The sequence below is a fragment of the Leuciscus leuciscus genome, assembly GCF_965113295.1.
Source record: "Leuciscus leuciscus genome assembly, chromosome: 8".
In the NCBI taxonomy this organism is placed as follows: domain Eukaryota; kingdom Metazoa; phylum Chordata; class Actinopteri; order Cypriniformes; family Leuciscidae; genus Leuciscus; species Leuciscus leuciscus.
In genome coordinates this window covers 17324325-17349791 of record NC_138732.1, presented here as the reverse complement: position 1 = coordinate 17349791, position 25467 = coordinate 17324325, and the positions used below count along the sequence as shown (strand labels likewise).

Here is a 25467-nt window from a genome sequence, read left to right as displayed (position 1 = left end):
ACTCAGCGAATCCTTCTCACACATTTATGAGCCATATACCTTTATACACATTTAAGTGTGTACTTTTAAATGATCGGATTCAAACTGAAAACAAATATTCTCTGTTTAAGAAATTTGTATAAAACCAACAGGATGTCCAGTATCTCAAACGCTTGCTAATTATTTTTTAATTCGACACGCCCACTCGCGCAAAAGTGATTCACATGCAAATCTCCACATGGAACGCGAACGCCCTCGTTACCTCAAACACAAAACACCAAAACACTTCACAAGTCTCTGCTTTTCGTCGAGTTTGGAAGACACGTCTGAGCTTACATTGGATTTACATCAGAAGAAGAAGAACGCGATTTGAAGACAAGAAAGATGTAAGGTAAGAAATTCTTACTTATTAGTTTATGGTATTGTTGCATAAACTTCACATTGCAGTTGAACTGTTGCTAGATATATGGTGAATATTATACTATTTAGACCCGTGTTTCCTGTTAAATACTGTTTGTGGATATCTGCTCAAACATAGATATGTATAACCATAATGTTTAATATTTTGGAGCGATGGCGTTTGAATGTATCCGCTGTGGGTTTTAATGTATCATATTTTGGAGCGCGATTGCGTTTGAAAGGAAAAATGCACCAAACATTAGGCTTTATGTTTTTACTATTATCTCATTTCATATCATCATAACGAATGGAAACATTTGAAGTAACATATGATAATCAATATATTTTTCTCTAGCGTAGTTGTTCTTGAAATCTTTTGGAAGATTTAATTTATTGTTATTATTATTTTATGCAGCACTGCGTAGCCTATGCCTACAAGGCCTATATTCATGTTCATTATATATTGTTGGAAACGTGTGTGTGTGTGTGTATTCTGTGAATTTTAAAAAGAAATTTTAACCAGAAAAATCTAAAATCTATTCCCAAAATCGTGCAGCCCTATAGTTTCTCTTGATATCAGTATGTTCACAGTTTTTTTCTTTTTTCTTTCTTTCAGGGACCAGATGCAACTGAGTCCTGCTGACTTCAACATTAACATGAGTCTCTGTACATGAACATGGTAAAGTGAAAATCAAACACCTTGGAAATGAAAGGTATGTTTTTAGGAATGGCATAAAGGTCTCTGTCTTTGGATCATTGTTTTCAATGTGCTCTTTTGTCATTTGTATTTTTGGATTGTGTTGTGTTGTAAATAAATCCAAACAATCTAAAAGCCATTCTTTTTTAAATCTCCTCATCCTTTGTGCAAGGTTGCTCTGAATGACAGGGCCTGATCGCTCCTAATAGGGCAGGTAGAGGAGTGTCTTTGTCTTTCTCAGGTGTGAAAAGCTTACATATTCATGAGATGATCACGCCTCTTCGCATATGGCTTTGTCACACAAAACACGTCTTAGAAATTTTAAATCAATATATTGTCTTATCTGAATGAGCAGTCAGGGTGATTTTCACATAGTTTTGGAGCAAATATTCTAGGCTATGTCATACAATTTTCAAAAGTCTTGTGAAGAAATAATCAGTATGGGTTTCATGGCCTTATTTCAGTGAGAATTTTTTTTTGTATTTTCACAAACCACGCATAAATGTCATTATCTCAAAACTACAAACTTTTACATACATGCTGCTGATATATTATTGTAGCAGAGTTTGTGCTAAATACAGTGTAATTAGACTTTAGCCATGAAAATGTCACTAGTAACAGAAAAAAACACAAATGTCAGAGCATGTCAGAACACCTCCAGGGCCCAGAAAACAGCTCAGACCTCAGAGGGTTAAAGGCGTTTATGCTTCTGTGCATAAATATATGCTTCTATCCATATATAAAATATGCATTCGCAGGTGTTTATGCTTCTGTACCAACAATGCTCAGAGGAATTAAATAATAATTATTTACAATAACATGGAACTTGCCAGTAAATGCAGAGCAGAGTTAACGTGAGCTACACGTGCACTTTTATATCTTGGACATGAACACACTCACACTTTAGCTTCACACTTCAATCTACATTACTGAAACTAAAACAAATGTATGTCAAAACAGTCCCTGGTTATTCTTCTGTAAAACATCATTACAGAACCTGATATAAATACATATGACAACTGCATGGCTTAATATAACTAAATCCTAAATGACTTGCTCTTAAAAAGAGTGTGTCAGTTTACTTGCATCTTTCGTGTTGAAAACACTGCTCCACCCACACACACACACATGCACAAACCCCAAACTTCCTGTAGGTACACAAGATATGTTTATCTAAATGCAGTGATCTGAATGTGTGACTGAAACCTATATATAAATATATCATCTTACATGTATAAAACTCAGATGCACAATTTGTAATGTAGTACAAGAACAATGAACTCTCTGGATAAGTCGATGCATTGTGATTCTTTTTCAAATATCCACTCAAAACTTTACACATTTATATAATATTATTGTATTTATTAATATTTTAAATTAGCTTTTAATTTTATGTTTTTAGTTTTAATTATTTTGTTATGTGCTTGCCATTTTGAGTAATTTAGTAGTTATTAGGCTAGTTATTTTTTTTATTTTTCAGTGCTCTGATGTGGCATTTCATTCACATTTTACAAAAGCCAAAGATCTTAACGCTGAATTGGCAGCAAGGTAGTCACCTTGACCTTAACGATTTAAATGACCTTAGATTTGCTTCCCTACACTGAGAACCCATGCACAATTGTCTCAGTCATGACTTTATATGAATCCAAATTTAAATTAATCGTGAGATCCTTTACAGCTTGTAAAAAGATGTTTGAATCCCATATGTGGCAGGGGAAAAGGACCTTCTGAATAAATCATGCAGTCCTGCTATATTTAAACATCTCATCGATCCCATTCTGATAGCGCTGCTGTGACTCAACATCTCTCCCCTTTTCTTGTTCTTACGTCGGCCCACCCCTTCATACGTCCAAAGACGCTGCTTAGAAGTTTTAGGTTGATTCTTATGTGCTCTGTGCATCCAGAGCTGTTGCATATATGCCAAGCTAGAAGTGTGTGTGTGTGTGTGTGTGTGTGTGTGTGTGTGTGTGTGTGTGTGTGTGTGTGTGTGTGTGTGTGTGTGTGTGTGTGTGTGTAGAGAGTGCACCTGCAAAATAGTGACTGCTCTGGCAGATAGATTCCAGTACGCACAGTCCTTCATCATGTCCGAATGTCCTCTAAAACCAAACAAACAGTCCCTGTCACTGTCTCACAGCAGGTTTACAGCCCAAAGACAAATTATGAAATACCTACACACACAAACAACACTTTCCAAACTCAACAAACGGATGATAACGTTCTAGCCAGCAGACTTGAAAATATTACAATCAGCATTTGTCCTGAATGCTCGTGCTCCTCAAGGCTACTGTTTTGGCTACAACTGAGAGTCATCCACAAATTTGTTTGTGACATAAAAAAATAACAATGCCATGAATTAACAAAGAAAAAAATAATCTTATTTACTAATAAAGTTGTGTTATGACCTAACAACAATATTGGGGTTATTAATTTAATTATGTGCATGAATAACATAAAATTAATAATTTCCCTATGCATGTAAAATAGTATCTATGTTTTTCTTTTTGTCCTTTCTGTTACTACAGGTCACACACCTCGACAACCCACACTTACAGAGAGCAGGCAGCACAGAATGAGTGAGAAAACGTTCACACAGGATGTGTTATTGCATTCAAAAACAGCTAAACGAAGCACCACATAAGGGGAACAGAATGGGTTTGAAATTAGTTTTTTAAATCATCTTAAAAATGGTGGGAGACATTTTAAAAATAGGCACGATGCAACCGCCACAGACGTCAGTAGACAGTCAGCATGTGCACGGATTAAAATAAAAAAAATAAAAAATTATAAAAAAAAACCTTTAAAAGCAAAACTGAATCAGTCTACCTCAAACAGACTAACAAAATGAACAGCACTACTAATGACATCACTATTAGAATTAGCAATACTTAAAATAATGTCTTTTTTTTAACTGCATACAGTATACAATAGCTAGATTTGATCTACTGGATTGGACTATAAAAAAAAAAACAGGATTAAAGTCACATTCAAGTATTATAAACACTGGCATAATTGATAATAAACAATCCATAATGTATTATGCGTAGCTTGGTGTAGTTGTATCATATCCGGTTAGCATCTGTGTGGTCTGTTTAGTAAACACTTAATGGAATGTAATGGGCATTGAAATTACTGTGTCAGCTATATGCTTTCACCAAAATGCTCTTTTTTTTTTTTTTTGAAGAAAATAAAAATGCATTATTGCTGAGCACAGCAACATTTTCCCCCAGACTGTCTGCTGTCCACTGCACAAAACTTTTGTGAGTGACAGCTACACACACACACACAGAGAGAGTTTTAATGAGTTACTTTTACTTGTTTCATTTTAGTTATCTTTACTGTGCAAATTTTGGAGCTGCAGAATAAAACACACACAAATACACACGCAGAGTACACACGCAGAGTACACACTTAGCCTCTCTTTCTCTCTCCCATTTAGTCCTTGGACAATGATTTTTCCAGATAATGTATTTCACTGCATTTAAATATGCTGCAAGCATTTCAAAGACCTTAATCTAACTGGTCAGAAGAGTCTGTAAATCCACCATGCCCTGTCAAGAAATAACAATTACCACTTCCTGTATTTCTAACTGAGAAAAAAAATGCAGGCAAATATAAATATCCATTTACTTATACATTCTGAACAATGTCTGCATGTTAACCGGCATGTAGTGTCAAAATTATTATAACAGGAAGAAGCTTTGAGTTCTGTCAGAAAAAACAGTTGAGTCAGCTGACTGAAGAAGTGACAGATGTCTGCCTAACATCAAAGTAACATGGCTGTGTTTGTCTTAATGAGAATACATCGATTATGGAGCTCACCTTCATGAGCCATCGTGACGGTGTCCTCTTTGGTGCTGTTATTGTAAATAATGACGGCCGAGGCATTGAAAGCAGCTGCCTTAAGGATCTTCTCCTTGAAGGTGCACTTCCCTCTCTGCATAATGGCCACCCAGTGTGTGGTCTTCGGAGGCACTATAAACCGGGTGTGCGGACAGCAGCCTTGCAAATCCACCGCTAAAAAGAAATTAAGAAAGTTAGCGGGACCGCCTTGATTGCTGTCTTCATTTAAACTTTGTACAATACACATGCTCCAGCAAAAGTTATTGTTTTGTGTTTGTCATTTTTCTAAACTAAAAGTCTTTTATTTTATTTTTATTACATTTACATTTTTCACATCAAAAAATGGGTTTCAATAATCATGAATTTCCACTGGTGTTGCCAATTGAAATTTGGATGGCATCCCAACACTTGCTGTACATCCTTGGGCAAAAATACACAAAAACTATTTAATGCTGTATACCACAACAGTACAGTTCAAAAAATAATTTTATTCAGCAAACACTGATTATTATTTGATCAAAAGTGACAGAAAAATACATTTATAATGTTACAAAACATTTATATTTCATATACAGTGGTGGTCAGAATTAATGGCACCCCTGGTAAATATGATAAAAAATGGCTGTAAAAAATAAATCTGCATTTTTTATCCTTTTGATCTTTCATTCAAAAAATTAGCAAAAATCTAACCTGAAGTAAAATAATTGAAAGTGGGGGGTAAATCACATTATAAAATAAATGCTTTTTTCCAAAACACGCTGGCCATAATTACTGGCTCCCTGTTATTAAATACTTTTTGCAATCTCCTTTTGCCAAGATAACAGATCTGAGTTTTCTTCTATAATGCCTGATAAGTTTGGAGAATAACTGACAAGAGATCAGAGACCATTCCTCCATACAGAATCTCTCCAGATCCTTCAGATTCACAAGTTCATGTTGGTGCTTCTTCTGTTCAGTTCACTCCACTCATTTTATATAGGGTTCAGTTTAGGGGACTGGGACGGCCATGGTAGAAGCTTCATTTTGTGCTCAGTTAACCATTTTTGTGTTGATTTTGATGTTTGTTTTGGTCCTTTTGGACCGTTGTCCTGATGGAAGATCCAACCACGGCCCATTATAAAAGGCAGTCAGGTTTTGATTTTTTATCTGTTGGTATTTGCTAGAATCCATAATACCATGCATCTGAACAAGATGTCCAGGACCTCCAGCAAAAAAATAAATAGGCCCACAACATATAAGATCCAGCAGTATATTTAACCGTAGGCATGGGGTACTTTTTATCCCTGTTTGCACCAAACACATCTGGCCAAAAAGCCCTTTTTTTTTCATCTGACCACAGAATCCAGTCCCTTTTGAAGTTCCAGTCATGTCTGACAACTGAATATGCTGGAGTTTATTTTTGGAGGAGCGGGGAGGATTTTTCTTGAAACCCTCCCAAACAACATGTGGTTGTGTAAGGATTGTTTGATCTTTTTTTTTAGGCTCTCTGACCCCCAAGACTCAAGTAATCTCTGCAATTCTACATCTGTGATCCTTGAAGAGTCTTTGGCACTCAAACTTTCATTCTCACCGTGCATTAAGACAATATAGACCAGGGATAGGCAACTCCGATAAAAACACACCTGCCTGTATCTATCTAGTAATCCTGAAAACATTGATTGCCTTGTTCAGGTGTGTTTAATTAGGGTTGGAGCTAAACTCTGCAGGACAGCGGCCCTCCAGGGCTGCGTTCCAGTCCAAAATTGTCATGCCCTTCACTTGCTAACTTCCCTCCGTCTCGTTCACTCGGATGTACGTCATTGCGAGTGCCCACTACTGGCGGAAACTGCAATGGGCTGAATTGGAACGTCCTAAGCCCTTGATCACTTGGAATCAGCTATGTAGTTGATTTATTATTTACATTTGTTTTCCCTTTAAGAATTTGTTTAATGCAGCATCCAAATGTATATATGGTTTTTTGGGTTGTTTTCAATAAAAAAAAAGTTGAATTAATATATCATAGAGTTGTTTGTTGTGGTGGTGATTAGACGAGATCTGTGGTGACGTCACAATCGTACTGCATTGTGGGACATATAGGTGCCTGAAGTATACATATGAAGTAGACTCGCTCTCTCTGTCCAAATCGAGGGAACGAGGGTCTATCCATCTAAACTTCACGAAGTGGAACGCACTTCAAAATGGCGGTGGGGATTCCCCCGAGGGGAAGTGCTTAGGGAAGTTCGAGAGTGCATGTCTAAGGGCGTTTTTCCACTGGGTTCGTTTGCTGCGGTCCGAACCCGAGTGCGCTAGTTCCCGGCGCCTCCCGCAGCGTTGGTCTGGTTTCACACTCAATTAATTGTATCGAACCCAGGTGCGTTTGCAGTGATCTTACGTCATCGCAAACGCAATCAAACAATGATATCGACAGTGATACGCATGCGCGGGATACTATACTTCCTGAACAAGCGCGCACCCGAGTCCGTGTTGCTTGCACATTAACGCGAACCGCACCACGGTTCGGGAGCAACCGAGCTCAGACCACCTCCTCCAGCTAGTCTCGGGTTCGGTACTCTAGTGCGCACCCGGGTCCGATGACAGCGTTCACATTAACGATTTTTCATGCGAACCGTGCCCCGGTCCGCACTAAACTGCCAGTGTGAAAGCGCCCTAAAAGTGGACTGGAACGCAGCACAGGACCGGAGTTGCCTATCCCTGATATTACACACGTCCTCTTCCTGGCAGATTCGTAACATCTTTAGTTGATTGGAACTTCTTAATTATTGCCCTGATGGTCAAAATGGGGATTTTCAATTCTTTAGCTATTTTCTTACAGCCACTTTCTATCTTGTGTTGCTCAACAATCTTTTGATGCACATCAGAACTATATTCTTTGGTTTTACTCATTGTGATGGGTGATTAAACAATTTTGGCCTTTATTTGTGTATTTGTCATATTTAAACTCCTGTGAAACAAGAAGTCATAGCTAGACAATTTCATGTTCCTAGTCACCCTGGTGTGCTAAATAAAGGTAAATATTAATGGGAATATACTTCAGAGATATTTTACTCGTAAAAAAATCTAGGGGTGCCAATAATTGTGGCCGACGTGTTTTGGAGAAAAACATTTATTTCATAATGTGATTTCCTCCCCACTTTCAATTATTTTACTTCAATGAAAGGTTAGATTGTTGTGCATTTTTTTTAATGAAAGATCAAAAGGACAAACAATGCAGATTTATTTTTTACAGCCATTTTTGATCATATTTACCAGGGGTGCCATTAATTCTGACCACCACTGTAAATGTTGTTCTTTTCAAATACTAATCATAGAATATATATATATATATATATCACAGTTTCCACAAAAATATTAAGCATCACAACTGACTGACAATAAGAAATGAGCATCACATCAGCATATTAGAATGATTTCTGAAGCATCATGTGACACTGAACATTGCTGAAAATGCAATATATTAAGGAATACACATTAAAGGAAAAACAGATACTTTCATAATATTACTATGTTACTGTATTTTTTTTTATAAAATAAATAAATCAGGGTGAGAATAAGAGGCTTCTTTAAAAACATTGTATTTTTTTTTTACCAACCTAAAACTTTTGAAGGGTTGTGTAACACAACACATCTAAACAAACAAATACAGGCTATGCCCTTGTACTCATTCACAAATGAATACATGACACATAATATACCAATAACATCTGACTTGCAAAAACTCCTAAAGGAATGTAAAGAAATCAACATTTTAAATCCTAAAGATATCAACAAAGAATCAACTACAAATCCAATTGGATGCACTGAAATGTCAGTAGGATGTGCTTATTATACGCAACCTCACTTTGCATTTCTAATGAAATACACACTCACCACCATGACATCTGTGGACTGAAAGCATGCCACCACTGAACTCATTAGTAATGTAATAGAGTATGCAGGGGCCGCTTGCCAGCCTTCTTATGTGATTGCTCCATTGACACTGGAGGTTATGGAGGCACTCTTATGAGTTGGGCTATGCAAACTAATGTCACTTCCAAACACTGACTCAAATGTAGAAGCAGCCTGGCCCGCTCTCGAGGAGAGCTGGAACCCCCACAGGGAAGCAGAGCAGGTCACAATAATTGATTGTCTTTAAAAGGTAATACGAAGGCTTTTGCTTGTTTCAGCACCAAGCCCACCTCCCCAGCAAAACCCACCATCCTTCCCTCAAGGCATTCTAGCAAGACTTCTGCACTAAACACAAAAAATGCAAGAAGAGAGGTTGTGGAAAGAAATCTCTTTACCATTAGGATCACACACACACGGGCACGCTCAAAGACAAAGAAGATGAAGCAAAATCAAATATTCATCAGTTTTCAGCATCAACACTGGTATAATGTTGGTGTTTGGGAGTGTGTGTGTTTACTGGGTGGAGAAGCAACCAACGAGGAGTCAAGAAGCTAATAATGTTGGTCCACAAACTAATATTGTAGGCCCATCACCATAATATTAGCATCAGCATGAATGATTCATGCAACTGACCTACAGCTGAGATACTGAATAGAGCTGAGATAGAGTCGCAATATGAATCCAAACATCACCTGATATTAAACCATAAAAACAGCCTGATGATGCATCATAGATGGACTAGAGAAAATAACAAATGCTCACAGGTGGAAATTAATTCACAGAGCTTTATTTCTACAAAATAACCGTTAACACAATAAAAAGATAAATATAGACTTTAATTTTGTCATTCCTAATTTCATGACTGCGTTTATCAAAACGTGTTTATTAACTGAAAATGTTTAAATAATTAAATGTGCTGTAATTGCTGTTAGTACTGGAAGTCCCTTAAGGTCAAGGTTGGTGGTGCATAGTGCATCGTTGACTTTGCAGCGTTATCAGCTCTGAGAGGGCATATTTGGGTCCGTAAGGAAAGCTGGTGAAATCTGGTCTTCTATTTGAACTTTCTAAGGTTATATAATGAGCAACTGACATTCCAAAAACTTAGTGATAAAGCAAGAACACGTGAAACAATCGGGACAGTTTAGTTCAACTTTGACATGGAAATATTCAAACTGTGAATATGAAGTCCATTTCTCTTCTTGTGGAATAAAAAAAGCACTTTCCATGGTCCAAATTAGGGCATGAACCTCGTTTTAAGACTGGTCAGTGAAAAAGATTGAACCTTTAGAAAATGCTGATCGTCAACCTCAGGAGGTCAAAGAAAAGTATCTTCATTTTATATTCATTTTTAATGAAGTTTGAAATTTTTGCAAGTTGCAACCCTGTTTTGCAACCCCTGGACCAAAATGTTGGATTTGTTTAAATTGAAATCCCTAATTTGCATGATTGTTATTTTCTAACAATAACCATTTAAATAAACATTAAAATACCCAAAATGATATTGATACAATTGATAAAATGGAGTATATACCCATGAATAACAGGTTTAACCAATAAATTAGCCTTAATTAAGCGGTCACTCAGTTGGGGCTAGCTAACTTAGGACCACACAATGGTTTTTAGTTACTTATAATTCCCATAAAATAAATAAACTACTTGTTTGAACATTTTTGCCTTTCAATAACTGTAACAAGGTGGAAAGGTAGAGCTTAATAAAGGCAGTCAATCACATGTTAATAATTTAGGTAGGACTCACCAAACTATTACTATTTTTGATATTACATTGTTAATTAAATACTTTTTTTTCTACACAAAAAGAATAACAATTAATTATGACATGATTATTGGATACAGTCGAAAAGATTAAGACCACTGATGTGAGACAAAAAAAAAATATCCTGTTTAAACTGTATCCAATTTGTTTAAAATGCCAAAACTCTCCATCTGTCAGAGAACCATGTGAGAAATTCATCAGCGTCAATGCCATACGTTTGGCTGGTCATCATATGGTAATTAAGCAACTCCCACAGAACACACCCAAATACAATCCAATATAGAGTATTTATATTTTTATCATATCTTTTTCTCCTTTCCCTTTTCTTCAAAAGGGAGCCATCTGCAGGAAGGAAAATCTGATGTAATTTGTGACTTATCCTTTAGAATAATTCATGATCTATTTAGGGCAAAAGTGCAGGAATGTGCACACAAATGTAAATGTAATCTTAATAAGATGTCATGCTGAAGAATTTAGATGGATTAAATTCCATGTCATATGTCAAAGCAGTGAGAATTCCTTGTTAAAGTGCTCTTTTCAGTCTTGCTGTACTTAATACACAACCAGAAATTATTTGAATTTAATGACTCAGCGTGTTAGATCTCCCAATAGGTTCAGGCTCAACAAGATGCTACCATCTTAGTAAAAGCTGGTAAAATCAAGTTTTGTTTGATCTTTTAGAAAAGAGAAATGAGCAATGCCGTTTTCGTTTTAAATTAAATCATTGCATCATCATCATTTAAATGGACTAAATGCAAAACAAGAAAACATTCAAATGTATGTTCTCACATGTTCACTCTGCTCTCTAGTAAATTGGAGAGAATTACAAATGCAGAACATGAGTCAAAAGTTAATACAGTCATCCAAATGCGATCCTTTTAAGAAGCTTTGTTAGTATACATCGGAACTCACCATGTAGCTGAAAAATAAACCCATGCAGTTTATAATAAAGAAATTAATATTATTACCAACATCAGAACACAGCACACTTCTAATATTATGATGAAATATTATCATAATGTTGTTAATGCCCAACATTTCCAGAGCCAATAACATTGGTTCAGAGGCTAATCAAGCAATCTGACACTAGGTCATTTCTACCAATCATTAGCTGAAAAGAACAGATTGTCAGAAACATCGGGATCTTGTCCAATAGCTAGGCAGAGCATAATGTTTTTCACAAATTAAATGCAGTGCTGGAGGACATGTGCTTCCTAGAAATCGATGTCTCTATTAATTCTAATCAGACGATGTGGAGCATGAGAGTTGATCAGTGTGAGTTTTAAAATCAAATTGATCCTGTGTATCTGGGGCATGTCTGTCATCACCAAGCAGAGGGGACATATCAGCATTAATTATTGAATATTTATAAAGCTATATTAGACATAATTAAGTCAACAACTGTGGACAATAAAATAAAGAGAATAATTATCAAAAATAATGAGATATTTTTGCTATTTTGATATTTGCTGTGCCCTTGATCTGCACTGCCTTATCTTTAAGAATAAAATTAACATGAAGTTATTTGTCATCTAAACCAGGGGTCTTCAACAAAAGGTTTGCCTTTATTTATTTTTTTCAAATATAAATGAAAATATGAATTGAACAAAAATAAAATATGTTAACTTAGCCTTAACTTAGCTTAAACTAAAGGTCAAAGTTTCATTATTTCACTGCTCCACCAACAATAAAATGTACTAAGTAAAAATAAAATGTAATGTACAGGTATACAACTCTGTACGGCACTAACATTAAATACGATTAAATATGTGAATTAATAGCTAGATATAATTTGTAAAACTGGAATACTGTACATAACATCGACATTTATTTCCTGTAAAAGGTGTATAATTCACCTTTGCCAGAATTATATTAAAAGACTGAAAACTGATACTTATAATCTACAAGTCTCAACAAGAAAGAAAATAGTTTCAAACATAAAATAAAATGCAAGTATATGCAGAACACATCTGCCTTCTTTTCAAGACTACTCTCATTTGTATCTTTGTTTTTGCACCTCTAACATTCTCGGCACAACCACGACAGGCATGTGCAAGCTTAGGAATGCTAGATACCATCAGCAGAAGCAACAAAATCCTTCCATCAGACCACCTGCACTACAACCAGATAAACGTCACAAATAAGCCATATCTCAGTGAGGTATCGCTCATCTCTCCCTGTGGGAGTAAGAGAGATGAGACTTGGTTTGTGCAAACCTGAACAGCTGGCAAACGGTTCTTGTGCTGGATCTGAAACTGAGCGTGATATTTGCATCACACTAGAACAAATTTTCAGGTTAATCAACAACGAGTACTTTTAATCACTTCAACATTACATAAAGCACACTTCAAATTCTAGGAAAAGCTTTCAGACAGACGCAGAGTCATTCATCCACAGCAGAACTCCACAATAGAAATCGCTGTTAGACTGATATGTAGGTCAATCCTGACAGAAGTGCACATGACAAAGTCACATCACATCTACTGTATTTTGTTCTGGCTATCTAGGCTTAGTGCTAAGAGGTAAAGACATGCTAGAGAGAGGGAGAAAAAATCCTTTAAATCCTTAATATATTAAACTCACAATTTCTAATGAGTGAAATCACATTAGATAGAATATATCACAGTGAAGCGAACAAGGGGTGAAAACAAAACTGCCAATTAGGACATATTATATTATTAGGGCTGTGTTGAAACATACATTTCTCAATTTTAATTGACACTCATTTTGATAAACCAATATCGATTCTTAAATCCCAAGAATCAATCTTTTAGTCTAAGTTGCTTTCATTTGATGCGTGAATAAAATTTCAAAACTGCACAATTTAAATTTTTTAAATGCATAAACTGAAAGGCTTCCCTGTATAGTTTACAGAATTATTGAGATGTTTTTTCCTTGAGAGAAATTGACATGTTCTGTACCTAATCGAATCGCAAGCTTGTGAATCGGAATGGAATCAAATCATGAAATTTGTGTCAATGCTATATATTATAAATACTCTATAATATTATAAATCTATAATAATATTTATTTTTTTATGCTACAAAAAAAACATGTTTTCTTCAAAATATTGTTTCAATTATTAAAGCCAGCTCCATAATAACATCCTCTAATGTTTTGTGCTTTACACAGGTTTGTCTCACTCTAAACGCACAGACAGACAGACATTAAAGGTGCTCTAAGCGATCCCGGGAGTCGTAACTACTTGTTGACATTCGAATTGTTGTCAAACAAAACGGAGGCTAGCTAGACCCTCCCTCTTCCTCATCCCGTCTCCTCCCTCCTCCCCTCCCTTCCGGCATAAAGGAAAGTCAAAATAGTCACTACAAACAAAGTTAAGTTTTACTGATACTTCATTCAATGTGTAATGTCACCAAGTTAGATAAATGCTTTTATATATTGCAGAACAGAATGCAGAAAAAGAGAAACATTATCTTAATCGTTTTGCCACCTGAGGTTATAACTATAACGTTAGCTCCCATACAAGGACGCAATAATAGCAAGATAACTTTAGCTTCACGTTTCCCAGTGAGCATAAACAACGGCGGCGGCGTAAACAAATTTAGTCAAAGTTGTCAATAGCCTATAAATGAACATTCAAATTCATAACAAACAGTGGGTGAAAACAATCATTCACACAAATTGTCGCCCTACTGTGAATTTGCTTGATCATTTACAATAGAGATTGATCGCTGCTAGAAACATATATGTTGTATTCACCAAAGCTAACGCTGACTGCATAGTTCTAGCTAATTACATCCTTGTGTTGGTTTGGCGAACATGAACGTCAGTTTAGAAAGAAAAATGGATTTACCTGTTCTGCAAAAACAGAGCAACTATGTCGGATCGGAAGCCCTTCTGCCGGCGGAGTTCTTGCCACCTTTCGAAGGTTTTTCTGATGTAAATTCCTTATCCTTGTCCCTCTTCTTTGCAATTTGTTCATCGAAACGTCGTCTCTTTGGTCGTGTGTCGGCCATAATTCAAACTTCCCTCTTCATGCTTCTCTCTCCTCCACACACCCCCTTCATGTGTACGCGCACTAACCCCCCAAACCCCACCCTCCAATGCTTCTTGTCGGTGATTGGCTGGAGCACTGTTTGTTGTGTTTCGTGGTGCGGGTGAGCCCAGTTTGTTTTTGTTGCCGTTTGTGGAGCCTGTGGTGTCTAGAGAGACCGCGTTTTTTTTTTACAGTGTGTTCAGGGGACAGGCAGCTAGCGGATAGTGAGGAGATGTTTGCTGTATGTGACAAAAAATGCTTGGGCCTAAAAAACGCGTCGCATCACTTAGAGCACCTTTAAGTGCTTCTTTGTGAATAAGCTAGTAACACCCAAGGGACAAAAACAAGGAAGTAAAATATGTGCAACCTGTGCCTTCTCCAAGAGTCTTTCCTAGTACTTGCAAAAGCAAATAACCTGTGATTCAGAAAATGTTGATGAAAAATGAAAATAAAAATGAAAACCTTGAAAATGTTTCAACTTCATCATTGAGACATTCAAGGGATGATTTAAAGTGCTTCTTTAAAACACACAATCTAAAATGCTATTTCAGAGTTCAGACATTTTCAGAAGAGGAACAAAACCCATTAAGTATTTGTGTGAATATAAACCAAGTTTACAGTAAATCTTTACAAACTACATTCAGACACGACACTAATTTGATTCTCAGCAGCCCGTCTCCTAACATCGTGTTCATCTCAAATAAGAATACATTACAAACTCACATGCACCCACACAGAGGAAAATCATGGGTATTAAGAAAAACAGGCTGGCAATTTGCTTCCTTAACCCTACTGACCATCTCCAACCTCACTTCATATGACAACAACACCACTGCAATCAATGTCCCAACATTACTCCAGCTCACATTTCCTGCCTGGATCAATTAGAAGCATATGGCACATGGTTCCTGTCTGTTCTTTCATCTGTTTCTTTTTACAAATGGATTTTCCTGTTCTTCCTTGGGTAGTAGCAAATCAATCGACTGTTTACACATCACATGATACATCAGGAACCTCTCATAAGTAACCTGCAAGTGTTAACTTACAGAGCTATTTCTACCAGATTGAACCCATAAAAACATGACTTTGTGACCAGTTAATTTAGGGGTTTAAAATTTTAGGTTACCATTTTTTCATGCACTTACATTTGGCTTTAAGTAGGACAGCAGGGAATAAATTAACATTTTTTGACAACACATGCTGAAACACTTCAATCAAATCTTATAATTGTATGAAAACTGCAGCATTCATATTTTTATTAATATCCAATATATGTGACTGGTAGATTACACTCCTATTACAGCATGAAAAAATATATATATTAAAAAGGTAAAATAAAAACCATATGAGAATGAAACAAGTACAGAAGTAGCAAACTATTTAAACTAAAATCAGTACTGAATCAATTAGCCTACTTGATAAAGATGGACCATTGAGTTACTTACCCATTGGCCACCTTGTCATGTGCAGGACCAGGAGGGAATCTAATTAGCCCTTATGTTAGGGTCATTTGTTACCATTTGGGCTTGTTCAAGCGTCATAAATCGCTTCACACTTGGAATCATGCTACAGGATGTTTATCACTACAAATATTCATCACCTCCCACTGGCCACAGTCTTGATTGAGGCTGCTATCTCTTTGGCTTGATGGTTAATGTCTGATTTGGGGCTTTGCTGGACTGACATTTATTGGACGCCAAGTTACCTCTGCATATTGGCAGGTGATTTTCTGTCTCACTACCCATTAGCTGAGTGTGGTTTGTTTTGTTGCCAGACCCCTAATGATGGCAGCAGCTGGTGGAGAAACTGAGAGTATAGAGCGAAAGATCCACAAAACCCTGCACACCTTCTGTCTTTTTCTCATTTTCTCCCTTTCTATAGGAAGACCTAAAAGCAAGAGAATCTTTTTGTGCTCACCACCTTGTTTAGACTGACGAGCCACTGGTAAGCTCTCTGAGACACAGGAGGAGAGATAAACAGAGGTCAGGCGAATACACTGAGGTCTCCTGAGGAAATATAATCTTGAAGCAGTCAAACAGGAAGCAATGAGCTGCTTGTTTTTTTCTGTGTGAGACAGGCTCACTGAGGCATTAAGTGACTAAATTACTGCACGGCAAAAATACTGCACAATCTTATGGTTTGTCCGAACATTCTTAAATGTAGGGCTAGTATTGTTTTTAATTGCAGCATGAACAAATTGGAACAATCACATTTATAGCAGTTTGTATATAAATATTAAACATGCATGAATCATGATGTGCACATTTTCAAGAGTAATTGTGGTCATTCTGCTCAACCAATGACAAGATAGTGACAGAAAAGCAATTAAAAGTAAAAAATTACTAAAAAAAAAAACAAAGGTGCAAATATACATTGGAGTATGCTTGATGTAACATGAGTGGTGCCAGTCAGATGGTGCGTGTGCACATGCACACTCTCAGCCTCACTCACACGTCACAGCATTAGACTGTCAAACCCATTTGAAGAGCTCACCGGAGTTATACCGGAGTATACCGGAGTTTATGCTGCAGTAACGGTAATGAGACATCTACTCACAAATGCTCTACTGATTGGGGACTCTTACACAAATACATACAAATTGAATGTCAGCATGACCCAGAAAATTTGACTTTTCTTCCCTATTGTGATGTATATTAGATAGAAAAACTAAAAAATAGGGCGAGACTTTATTCATGGTCAGTTTAATCAGTGTTATTTAACATGGCTGTCACTCCAAAAGACTAGGCTATGTGACAAGCTTTAAGTCCATACCCACCACCCTTCCTCTTTAAATGTATGCAGCTGAGAGCAGTAACATCCCAGACATTCCTTTCTTTAAGAGAATATTCTTGGTCAGCTGATCTGTAGTACTGAACCACTCAGGAATAATTATGCTAGAGTGAAATCACAAATGCAGCCATCCTCAGAGAGAGAGAGAGAGAGAGAGAGAGAGAGAGAGAGAGAGAGAGAGAGAGAGAGAGAGAGAGAGAGAGAGAGAGAGAGAGAGAGAGAGAAAGACAAAGAGAGCATCCTGACTATATAGATGTCAGTTTCCAAAAATTCCCATAATCGATCGTTTAAATGAACGATCAATCAATCAATTAATTGTTCATCTTAACCTCTTAAACCCGAAAGCGGGGCGCTACTACTATATGTTATCACGTTACTTTACAACCACTTGCTTAACCAACACAAAATAGGTGTCGTTTAAGCTTAGTAGCTTAGCTTTACAGTGAATATGACCATCACTTAAGTCCTCTTAACTTTGCTGAAACTTTGCTTTTGTTTTTTGTTTTTGTTTTATAACGCTGTGTCATGCGCGAGAAGCTGCAAAAGACGTGAGTGCAACGGTATTGCCAGTCCGTCTAGTAGCGCAGTGGAATGGAAAAACGTGTTCTGTGTGAACGGCCCCTAGAAGTGCTCTATTTTCATAGCATAAAAAAAGTAACTGCTTTACATGAAAATGCGATCTGTAAAATCATCATACAGATAGACTTGTGTCATATATCGTTGAAAAGGTCTCAACTTGCAGAATACAACAAGCATGTTTGTTTCAGTTAGAGACTAAACTACAAGTATTTGTATGAAAAAGCACTGCTGATGGACATGTAAAAAGTATACCCATGATGCTTTTGCACAACCTTTTTATTTAACTTTGTGAAACATTAGTAAACCATAGTAGATCTCATATCTTCATTGAGAGCCGGTGGTCTCAAATGAGCCCAAACACAACATAAGAATGCGTAGATCACGGAGTGACATGACATGCTGTTTGGCTAAATCTATAGGACTTCCGGGATCGTGTTACAATCGGACACTGTTTACTTTTACAGCTGGAGTGCACTTGGATTGATTTGATCGCTCAGGTTAAACGTCTTGATTTACAGTGCGTCATAGAATAGCAGCGGACAGCTGAAATAAAGCTGTCCGCTGGAAGATCAGCACTTATCAACCAGGATCTTCTGTATTGTTCCGAATACAAGACGACCCTGATTATAAGAAGATTTCTTGGCTGCTTAATTAGAGTTGTTTGATGACTCCACCGCATTTATCAGTCCTGGGGGGCACACTCGTTTTAAACATATGTGGCGCTCCCTGTTGTTGCGGGTGTATTATTGACGTAAAAATCTAGACCCATATAAAACGACCCAATTTTTTCAGATGTATCTAAAAAAAAACTAAAAAACACTGTCTTATATTCGGAAAAATAAGGTACCTGACTAGTTTATTCTATGTACTTTTATTGTGGCGTTTACACATGCAAGTACTTCATGTTCATTAAAATCACTTGTTTGGAGGGTTTTTTGGACTCTTCCCTTGATTAATTATCTTGAAGACATTAATACATTTAGAATATGTAACCACGGCACGCTGTGCTGCTGCATGCTTTCTGCGCATGAGCCGCATGTACCTCAACACTAATGCCGCCTTTCCACTGCACACGACAGCCGTTGGACCGGAAGTCATTCATTTCCAATAGAGAGTAGTACGGGAGCTGTGTGGAGTTCCAATCATATGCGTATAAGGAAATTTTAGATGTGTTGAAATATTTGAACTTCTGCAGCTAGACCGTATGCGACCGGCCGACTGGATGTGATCTATTCCAATCAAAACTATGAGTGCGAAGCTAGAATTACAAATATTTATTTTTAACACTTTAACGTTATTCTGTAAACACTATTTCTGCAAAATGGCAGAATAATTATGGCAGAAATAGTTACTTTATAATTATCAAATCAATATTTATGTTGATTAGCTCTATAAAATCTACTATGTTTTTATTCTAGATGTATTGAGGGTCATTGTTTTGTGTGGATATATTCATACATGCATGACATTCATTAAAATCATTCATTTTACCATGGTGAATAAGCCGAGGGTACGGTTGCTTCACGACCAATTTCAAAGTTCCGCACAACTGCCGCTAAGGCGAAACGCGACAATCATACGCGAATGTCGTGTGCAGTGAAAAGGCGGCTTAAGCACTCTAATGCTTAATTAATCCTGCTTAATCGACCATCGATACGTTTTAGCGATTAAATTATGATCGACAATGAGTCGACTGTCGATTAGGCCTAATCGTTACAATCCCTAATCCTGACCTGACAGTGATTAGAGTAACAGAGGAAGTGGGTGTTACTGTTTTATGTCAGTACTCTGCTCTCTTTATACACAATCTTCTACTAAGAATCATTACCTTGCCTCAGATCCAATTGAGATGGCAATAAAAGAAGCATGTGTCTCCTTTGGCTATTGTCTTTCTTCTCTCACTGCAAACAGGGGAATGGATGTGCTAATGTCCTTGAGAACATAATTCATATTAAATATATAGCCTGGTGTCCCTTTTCCAGCTCCTGACTGGATCAGGATTAATGACCTCCACTGGGTTCACTGGAATAATGACCAGCAGGTCAGACAACTGCCTTGGGTAAATTCAACACAGTAGGTTAACTAACAGCATGTAAGCTGAAAATTGGTACAATGAGGGATGGACACGAGACTTAGAAAATTGCCCTGCTGAAGTCATCAAAATCAAGGCTTGAAAACAGAACTTAAAATATGTGATCAGCAGTAAAGATCCCTTGACTGCAACGGTTGCCATTGACATAGCCTATTCATCTTCTTTAGTCTTACCACAATGGCTAAACCAAGTCAAAGTGCCCTGCACCTCAATAAGCATTCTAATGGTGCTACTGTATAAATATTGATTTACAGAGAATCTCAGTCTCAAGGATTTCTGGTGATTTCTGAGCATCCTGTAACCTGAACAAGCACAGTATAAGAGGACAACTGGGTTAGAGAGAGAGAGAGAGAGAGAGAGAGAGAGAGAGAGAGAGAGAGAGAGAGAGAGAGAGAGAGAGAGAGAGAGAGAGAGAGAGAGAGAGAGAATACATCCGAATACCGGAAGACGACACCAGCCAGCCTAAGAATGATTATAGATACTGCACTTCCCTTAAGCCATTCAATACATGCAGGAAGATCTAGCAAAAACTAAATGATTCAGCAAAATTTTGAATAACAAGTGTGAAGGAGATGAACCTATGACCTAAAATATGTCAGCTGAAAAACAAATGGGAGATTGTTGATAAATACAATCCACAGACAGCAGCCATGGCACTGCAAAAAGCAACTTTGGGGTTACAAGTATGCATGATACTGTGATTAAACAAGTTTGCAAAGCAATTGTGCAACACCGTTTGGCATCAAAGCAGGGCACCTAACATATACTCTGAGACACAAGAGCTGTAATTTAGTGCAGATGAAACAAAGCAAGTCACACTTGTGCCCCTTATCCCCTACGTCACTGAATTTCAGAACAGAGCACACAGCGGTGCAGGGCCTCTTCAGGGGAGGTTATGTTTATCGTATAAATGGTGTACAGTTCTGTTTACGGAGTCATCATTGCAGGAGAATCAGCCAAAACAGGGCACCTGAATATCTCAGAGTGCTATACTGCTACATAGGTAGCTGAAAGGGTAACAATCTCAATCAGGTGTAGCAAAAAAAAAAGTATTATAATAATTTATATTATAATAAATTATTGTATTATAAATTATACTTCTGTGCTCAACAGAGTAACATCAATGATGTTGAATATTTACTACTTCGTATATATATATGCCATCTGAAATTTTCTTCTTGAATGATCATTTTTATCAAGCTCGTATATTTAAGTTCAGTAATTTCACTTAAATAGCAATGAAAATGACCAATTAATTGTCATTTAAGTGAAACTACTGAACTTAAATATACGAGCTTGATAAAAATGATCATTCTAGAAGAACATTTCAGATGGCATTTAGAGGCTTTTGTATCTGAACTCATATATATATATATATAATAAATATTCAACATCATGTTACTCTGTTGTGCACACTGCACACAGTATAGATATTACATGACAACATGTGAAGTTGACAAATATCACAGGAAGCTTCTGATCTGCAAGTCCACAATTACTTCCAAAATAGTTATTTCATAAAGCAGAATTGATTTGAACATATTTGAAAAGGGGACGCATTTTTGCAAACCACGAACAATTGCGTACAATATCAAACCAACTTTGCTTTAAGATGCTTCCCCCCAAAAAGGATTATTATTTAGGAGACAGTTATTGATGATAACCTTGATAAGTGAAGAGATAGAGCATCTGTTCTGGTGGAATATTTTTTTAACACCTGTTTAAAATATCAATGCACATACATACACACTCACCCCCATTAACAGCAGCAGGTGCGATCACGATCCCCTTCGCCTCTGTTTTAGGCGAATTCTGCCCGTACCGCCCGTCATTCTTCGTCACCAAATGTTGAGGATTGCCTTTATGGTCCAAAACGGTGGCGTTGACTGTGGCGCTATAATAATCCTCCTTGTTCACCATAGTTTTGTCGGCACCGATAGACTGCGTACACCTGGGCGAGACGAAGGCAAGGAGGAAGGCGAGAAGGCAGCTGCTGCATGACGCCGGCGCGGCCAATCTCTTCAGCATCTTCGGCAATGTCTTCACCGATCAACGCAACCCGACTCTGCGATTCTTTCAACGGTCAGCGCTCTGTCTCTAGAGCCCTCATGTAAACATACTGTCCTCCTCTCAAGACACAACGTCCATATGGTGAGCCATGCGTGGCTTCCCCTGACAGAAAGAAAGGGTAGATAGATTAGTCGACGGTACTGATTTAGCAATGACAACAAAACGCGTAGATTTAATTAGAGAGGCTTGAGTCCGTATAATAAACACAGTTTGCTTTTATTAAAGGCCGTTAAGTAGCCTCGTCAACAGGCCCTATAACTAGTAAATTGACATTTAACGACTGTTAAAAGGCAACAAATGTGCCTTTTCTGGTGCCAGGACTGCTTTGTTCGTGCAACCAGCCCTGACAGGGACAGCTATGAAACAAAAACTCCTTTCCTCACACGCTGAGATTTTCATTCAGTAAAAAGGGTTATGGCGAGATATCTTACCTGCTCGGTCGCTTCCACCTGTATTCTTTTCAGTCAAACTCTCTCTTTGTTGTAATATTTCAGAGCCGTGGCTCGTTCGGCCATAGGCAGACCAATGTGTTGCTGATCTGCTTTTTTCCTGGTCGCGAACACTGAATCGTACGCGTCTGCGCATGCGCGAAGCAGCGTGTCTCTCGCACGGTGAGATCAGATCAGTGCCTCCCACTGAAGGACGGGGCCACATCATCACCATCATCTCAAAATGCGTATGCTGGGCCTTAATCACTCATTTAATACAAGTGGCAGCATTCGAGGCCGTACTTTTTTTATTTTACAGGTCTAGAGTTTACAAAGAGTTATGTATTTTATGTTTTGTAAATTTTTTACATTGCATGACCAGAGCTGTTTTATTTCAGTTTGCTCTTCTGAAAGATGCTGTTTATGTAAGCATGTAAGCAAAGATGAATGTAAAGCATAATAGGCTACATTACCGATGATGTCATAATAATACAGAGGCAACTTCCATATCTGATAGCATCATATAAAGGTATATTGTTAATGTATTGTTCTATAAAGATGAATGATTCTCTTACATAAATTGACATGACTACATAAACATCTCAGCGGCTACTCTTGCGAAAACCCAGAGCACAATTTTAAATAAGTAACGGTAACACTTTACAATAATGTCTCATTTGATAACATTAATGCATTAGTTTTAACATAAATCAACAATAAGCAATAGGCTATTTTTTTGTGTGTTTTGTGTTTAATGATTTAGTTAATAAAAATGCTATTATTTATTGTTTATTTATGTTAGTTCAAAGTGCATTAACAGATAAAACTTGTTTTTAAAAATGTATTCGTAATTTTTTTAATCACTTGAACTAACAAACAATGGGTAATACTTCTACATCATTTATTAATCTTGGTTATTGATAACTAATGTAGTTAAGTAATTGTTAAATGAATCCTTATTGAAAAATGTTGCCTATAAGTAACATTATATATATATAAAGAGTTCAGATGCAAAAGCCTCTAAGTGCCATCTGAAATTTTCTTCTAGAATGATCATTTTTATCAAGCTTGTATATTTAAGTTCAGTAATTTCACTTAAATGGCAATGAAAATGACCTATTAATTGTCATTTAAGTGAAATTACTGAACTTAAATATACGGGCTTGATAAAAATGATAATTCTAGAAGAAAATTTCAGATGGCACTTGCATCTGAACTCTTCATATAGGCTATTCCAATCTTCAGTGTCACATGATTCTTCAGAAATCATTCTTATATGCTGATTTGCTGCTTAAGAAACATTTATTATCAATGTTGAAAACAGTTATTTACATTTTCATTTCAGGATTCTTTGATGAATAGAAAGTTCAAAAGAACAGCATTTATCTGAAATTGAAATATTTTGTAACATTAAACACTACCGTAACACTAAACACAAAGCTTGGGGTCAGTAAGAATTTCAGGGGGGGGGGGGGGGATAAATGAATTAATTCAATACTTTTATTCATCAAGGATAAGTTAAATTGATCAAAAGTTACAATAAAGACATGTATAATGTTACAAAAGATTATATTTCAAATAAATGCTGTTTTGAACTTTCTATTAATCAAAGAATCCTGAAAAAAATATTTTCTTTTCTTTTCTTTTCTTTTCTTTAATGCACAATATAACAAACAAATCTGTAATCTTGACAAACACCAGGAGATACATGAATCCATCATTTTTTTCCTCTTTATTGTCCTATGTTCACCTTTAAACAATTACCTTTATTTGCCCACTACACAATTTATTGTAGCTTAATAATTGTAGAGATCGGTTTTTAGCTGATCCGTTGAATATAATTATCACTCATCAGATCTCTGGCTCTCTCTAGTGGAGGCCATATAATCCTACATTACAATAAATCATAAAAACAACTTTGTTGTTCAGTGTCATTTCATCAACTACTAGCATGCTTTTAAATCAAACAGCATATTTCCTACAGAATTCCCCCTGAAATGTGAACTTAAAAAATATTTATTTTTATCTTTGTTTCCATTAACAAGGAATGTATTCTTCCTGCATATACAGATTACGTTATGTATTAGCCTATTAAGATTTTTTCTACTTTATAGCCTAGCTACTTATGAAGTTGGTGAAAATGAAAATTATGTTTCTTCAGCATCAGAGAATGCATGGTTCAGGATTTTTATTCATTATCCCAGTACATTTCTATATTTTTCTCTACCTATTCTTAAATAAAAATGTTTTACTCTGTTTTGCATTATCATTCCAACTTGAGAACAATGGCGGGTTGCTGTAAGACTGTGATAGTGAACACAGCTGATGTACAGACTGATACATGACATGCTCGTTTTGATGACATGGTCGATACGATGGAAAACTGAAACTAACAGTTGAGTTGCATAGGAATAAACAAGGCACTTGAATTATTATAAGGGGAAAAAAGAATACACTTAGTGTCATGTCTAATTATCATTCATATGCATGTAATTCTTTCCTATCTCCTTTTCATATTTCTTCAGTTTCACAAGATTTAACTTCTCAAGATCTCAAATGAGCCTAATGTGTAAAGAGGGTGGAAACAAACTAGGACTGAACAACTGTTCTGTGTATTATTATTATTATTATTATTATTGTGAAATGACGTCTCAACTATAATGATGTTAATCTTGCAGGTCAAGAGTGCAATCGTTGCGCCCTCTAGAGCTCACTGTCTACATCTACACTCTTAAATAAAGGTTATTTAGTGGTATGGAGGGAATCATGCATAGGCCTACACATGAACAGAAAATTACTGTTATTATTGCGGTTATTTTTTTATTTTTTTTGATGAAAGACAAAACTAATACTTCAAGTGAAGTGATAGTGAAGGCAAATCTTTAGTCATTAAAAAGTCATTAAAAAACAAATGAGGAATTAATGACTTTGAATGCA

At 36.6% G+C, this 25467-nt stretch overlaps 1 protein-coding gene and 1 long non-coding RNA gene across 3 annotated transcripts in view; one reads left to right on the top strand and one right to left on the bottom strand.

The window, feature by feature from the left end:
• Positions 1-22692, bottom strand: part of rnf130 (ring finger protein 130) — a 50048-nt gene extending 27356 nt beyond the window's left edge. For both annotated transcript variants that reach the window (XM_082178563.1, XM_082178562.1), the window contains exons 1-3: positions 22534-22692; positions 21787-22204; positions 4895-5089 (exon numbers count right to left, since the gene is read on the bottom strand). In XM_082178563.1, the coding sequence (XP_082034689.1) occupies positions 4895-5089; positions 21787-22060 (469 nt within the window). In that variant the 5' untranslated portion in view covers positions 22061-22204; positions 22534-22692. The remainder of the gene's footprint in view (positions 1-4894; positions 5090-21786; positions 22205-22533) is intronic.
• On the top strand, positions 13627-18734 carry LOC309505236. Its single transcript, XR_014208374.1, has 2 exons — positions 13627-13747; positions 14864-18734. It is a non-coding gene; the product is annotated as an uncharacterized lncRNA (long non-coding RNA).
• Positions 22693-25467: the final 2775 nt, after the last annotated feature.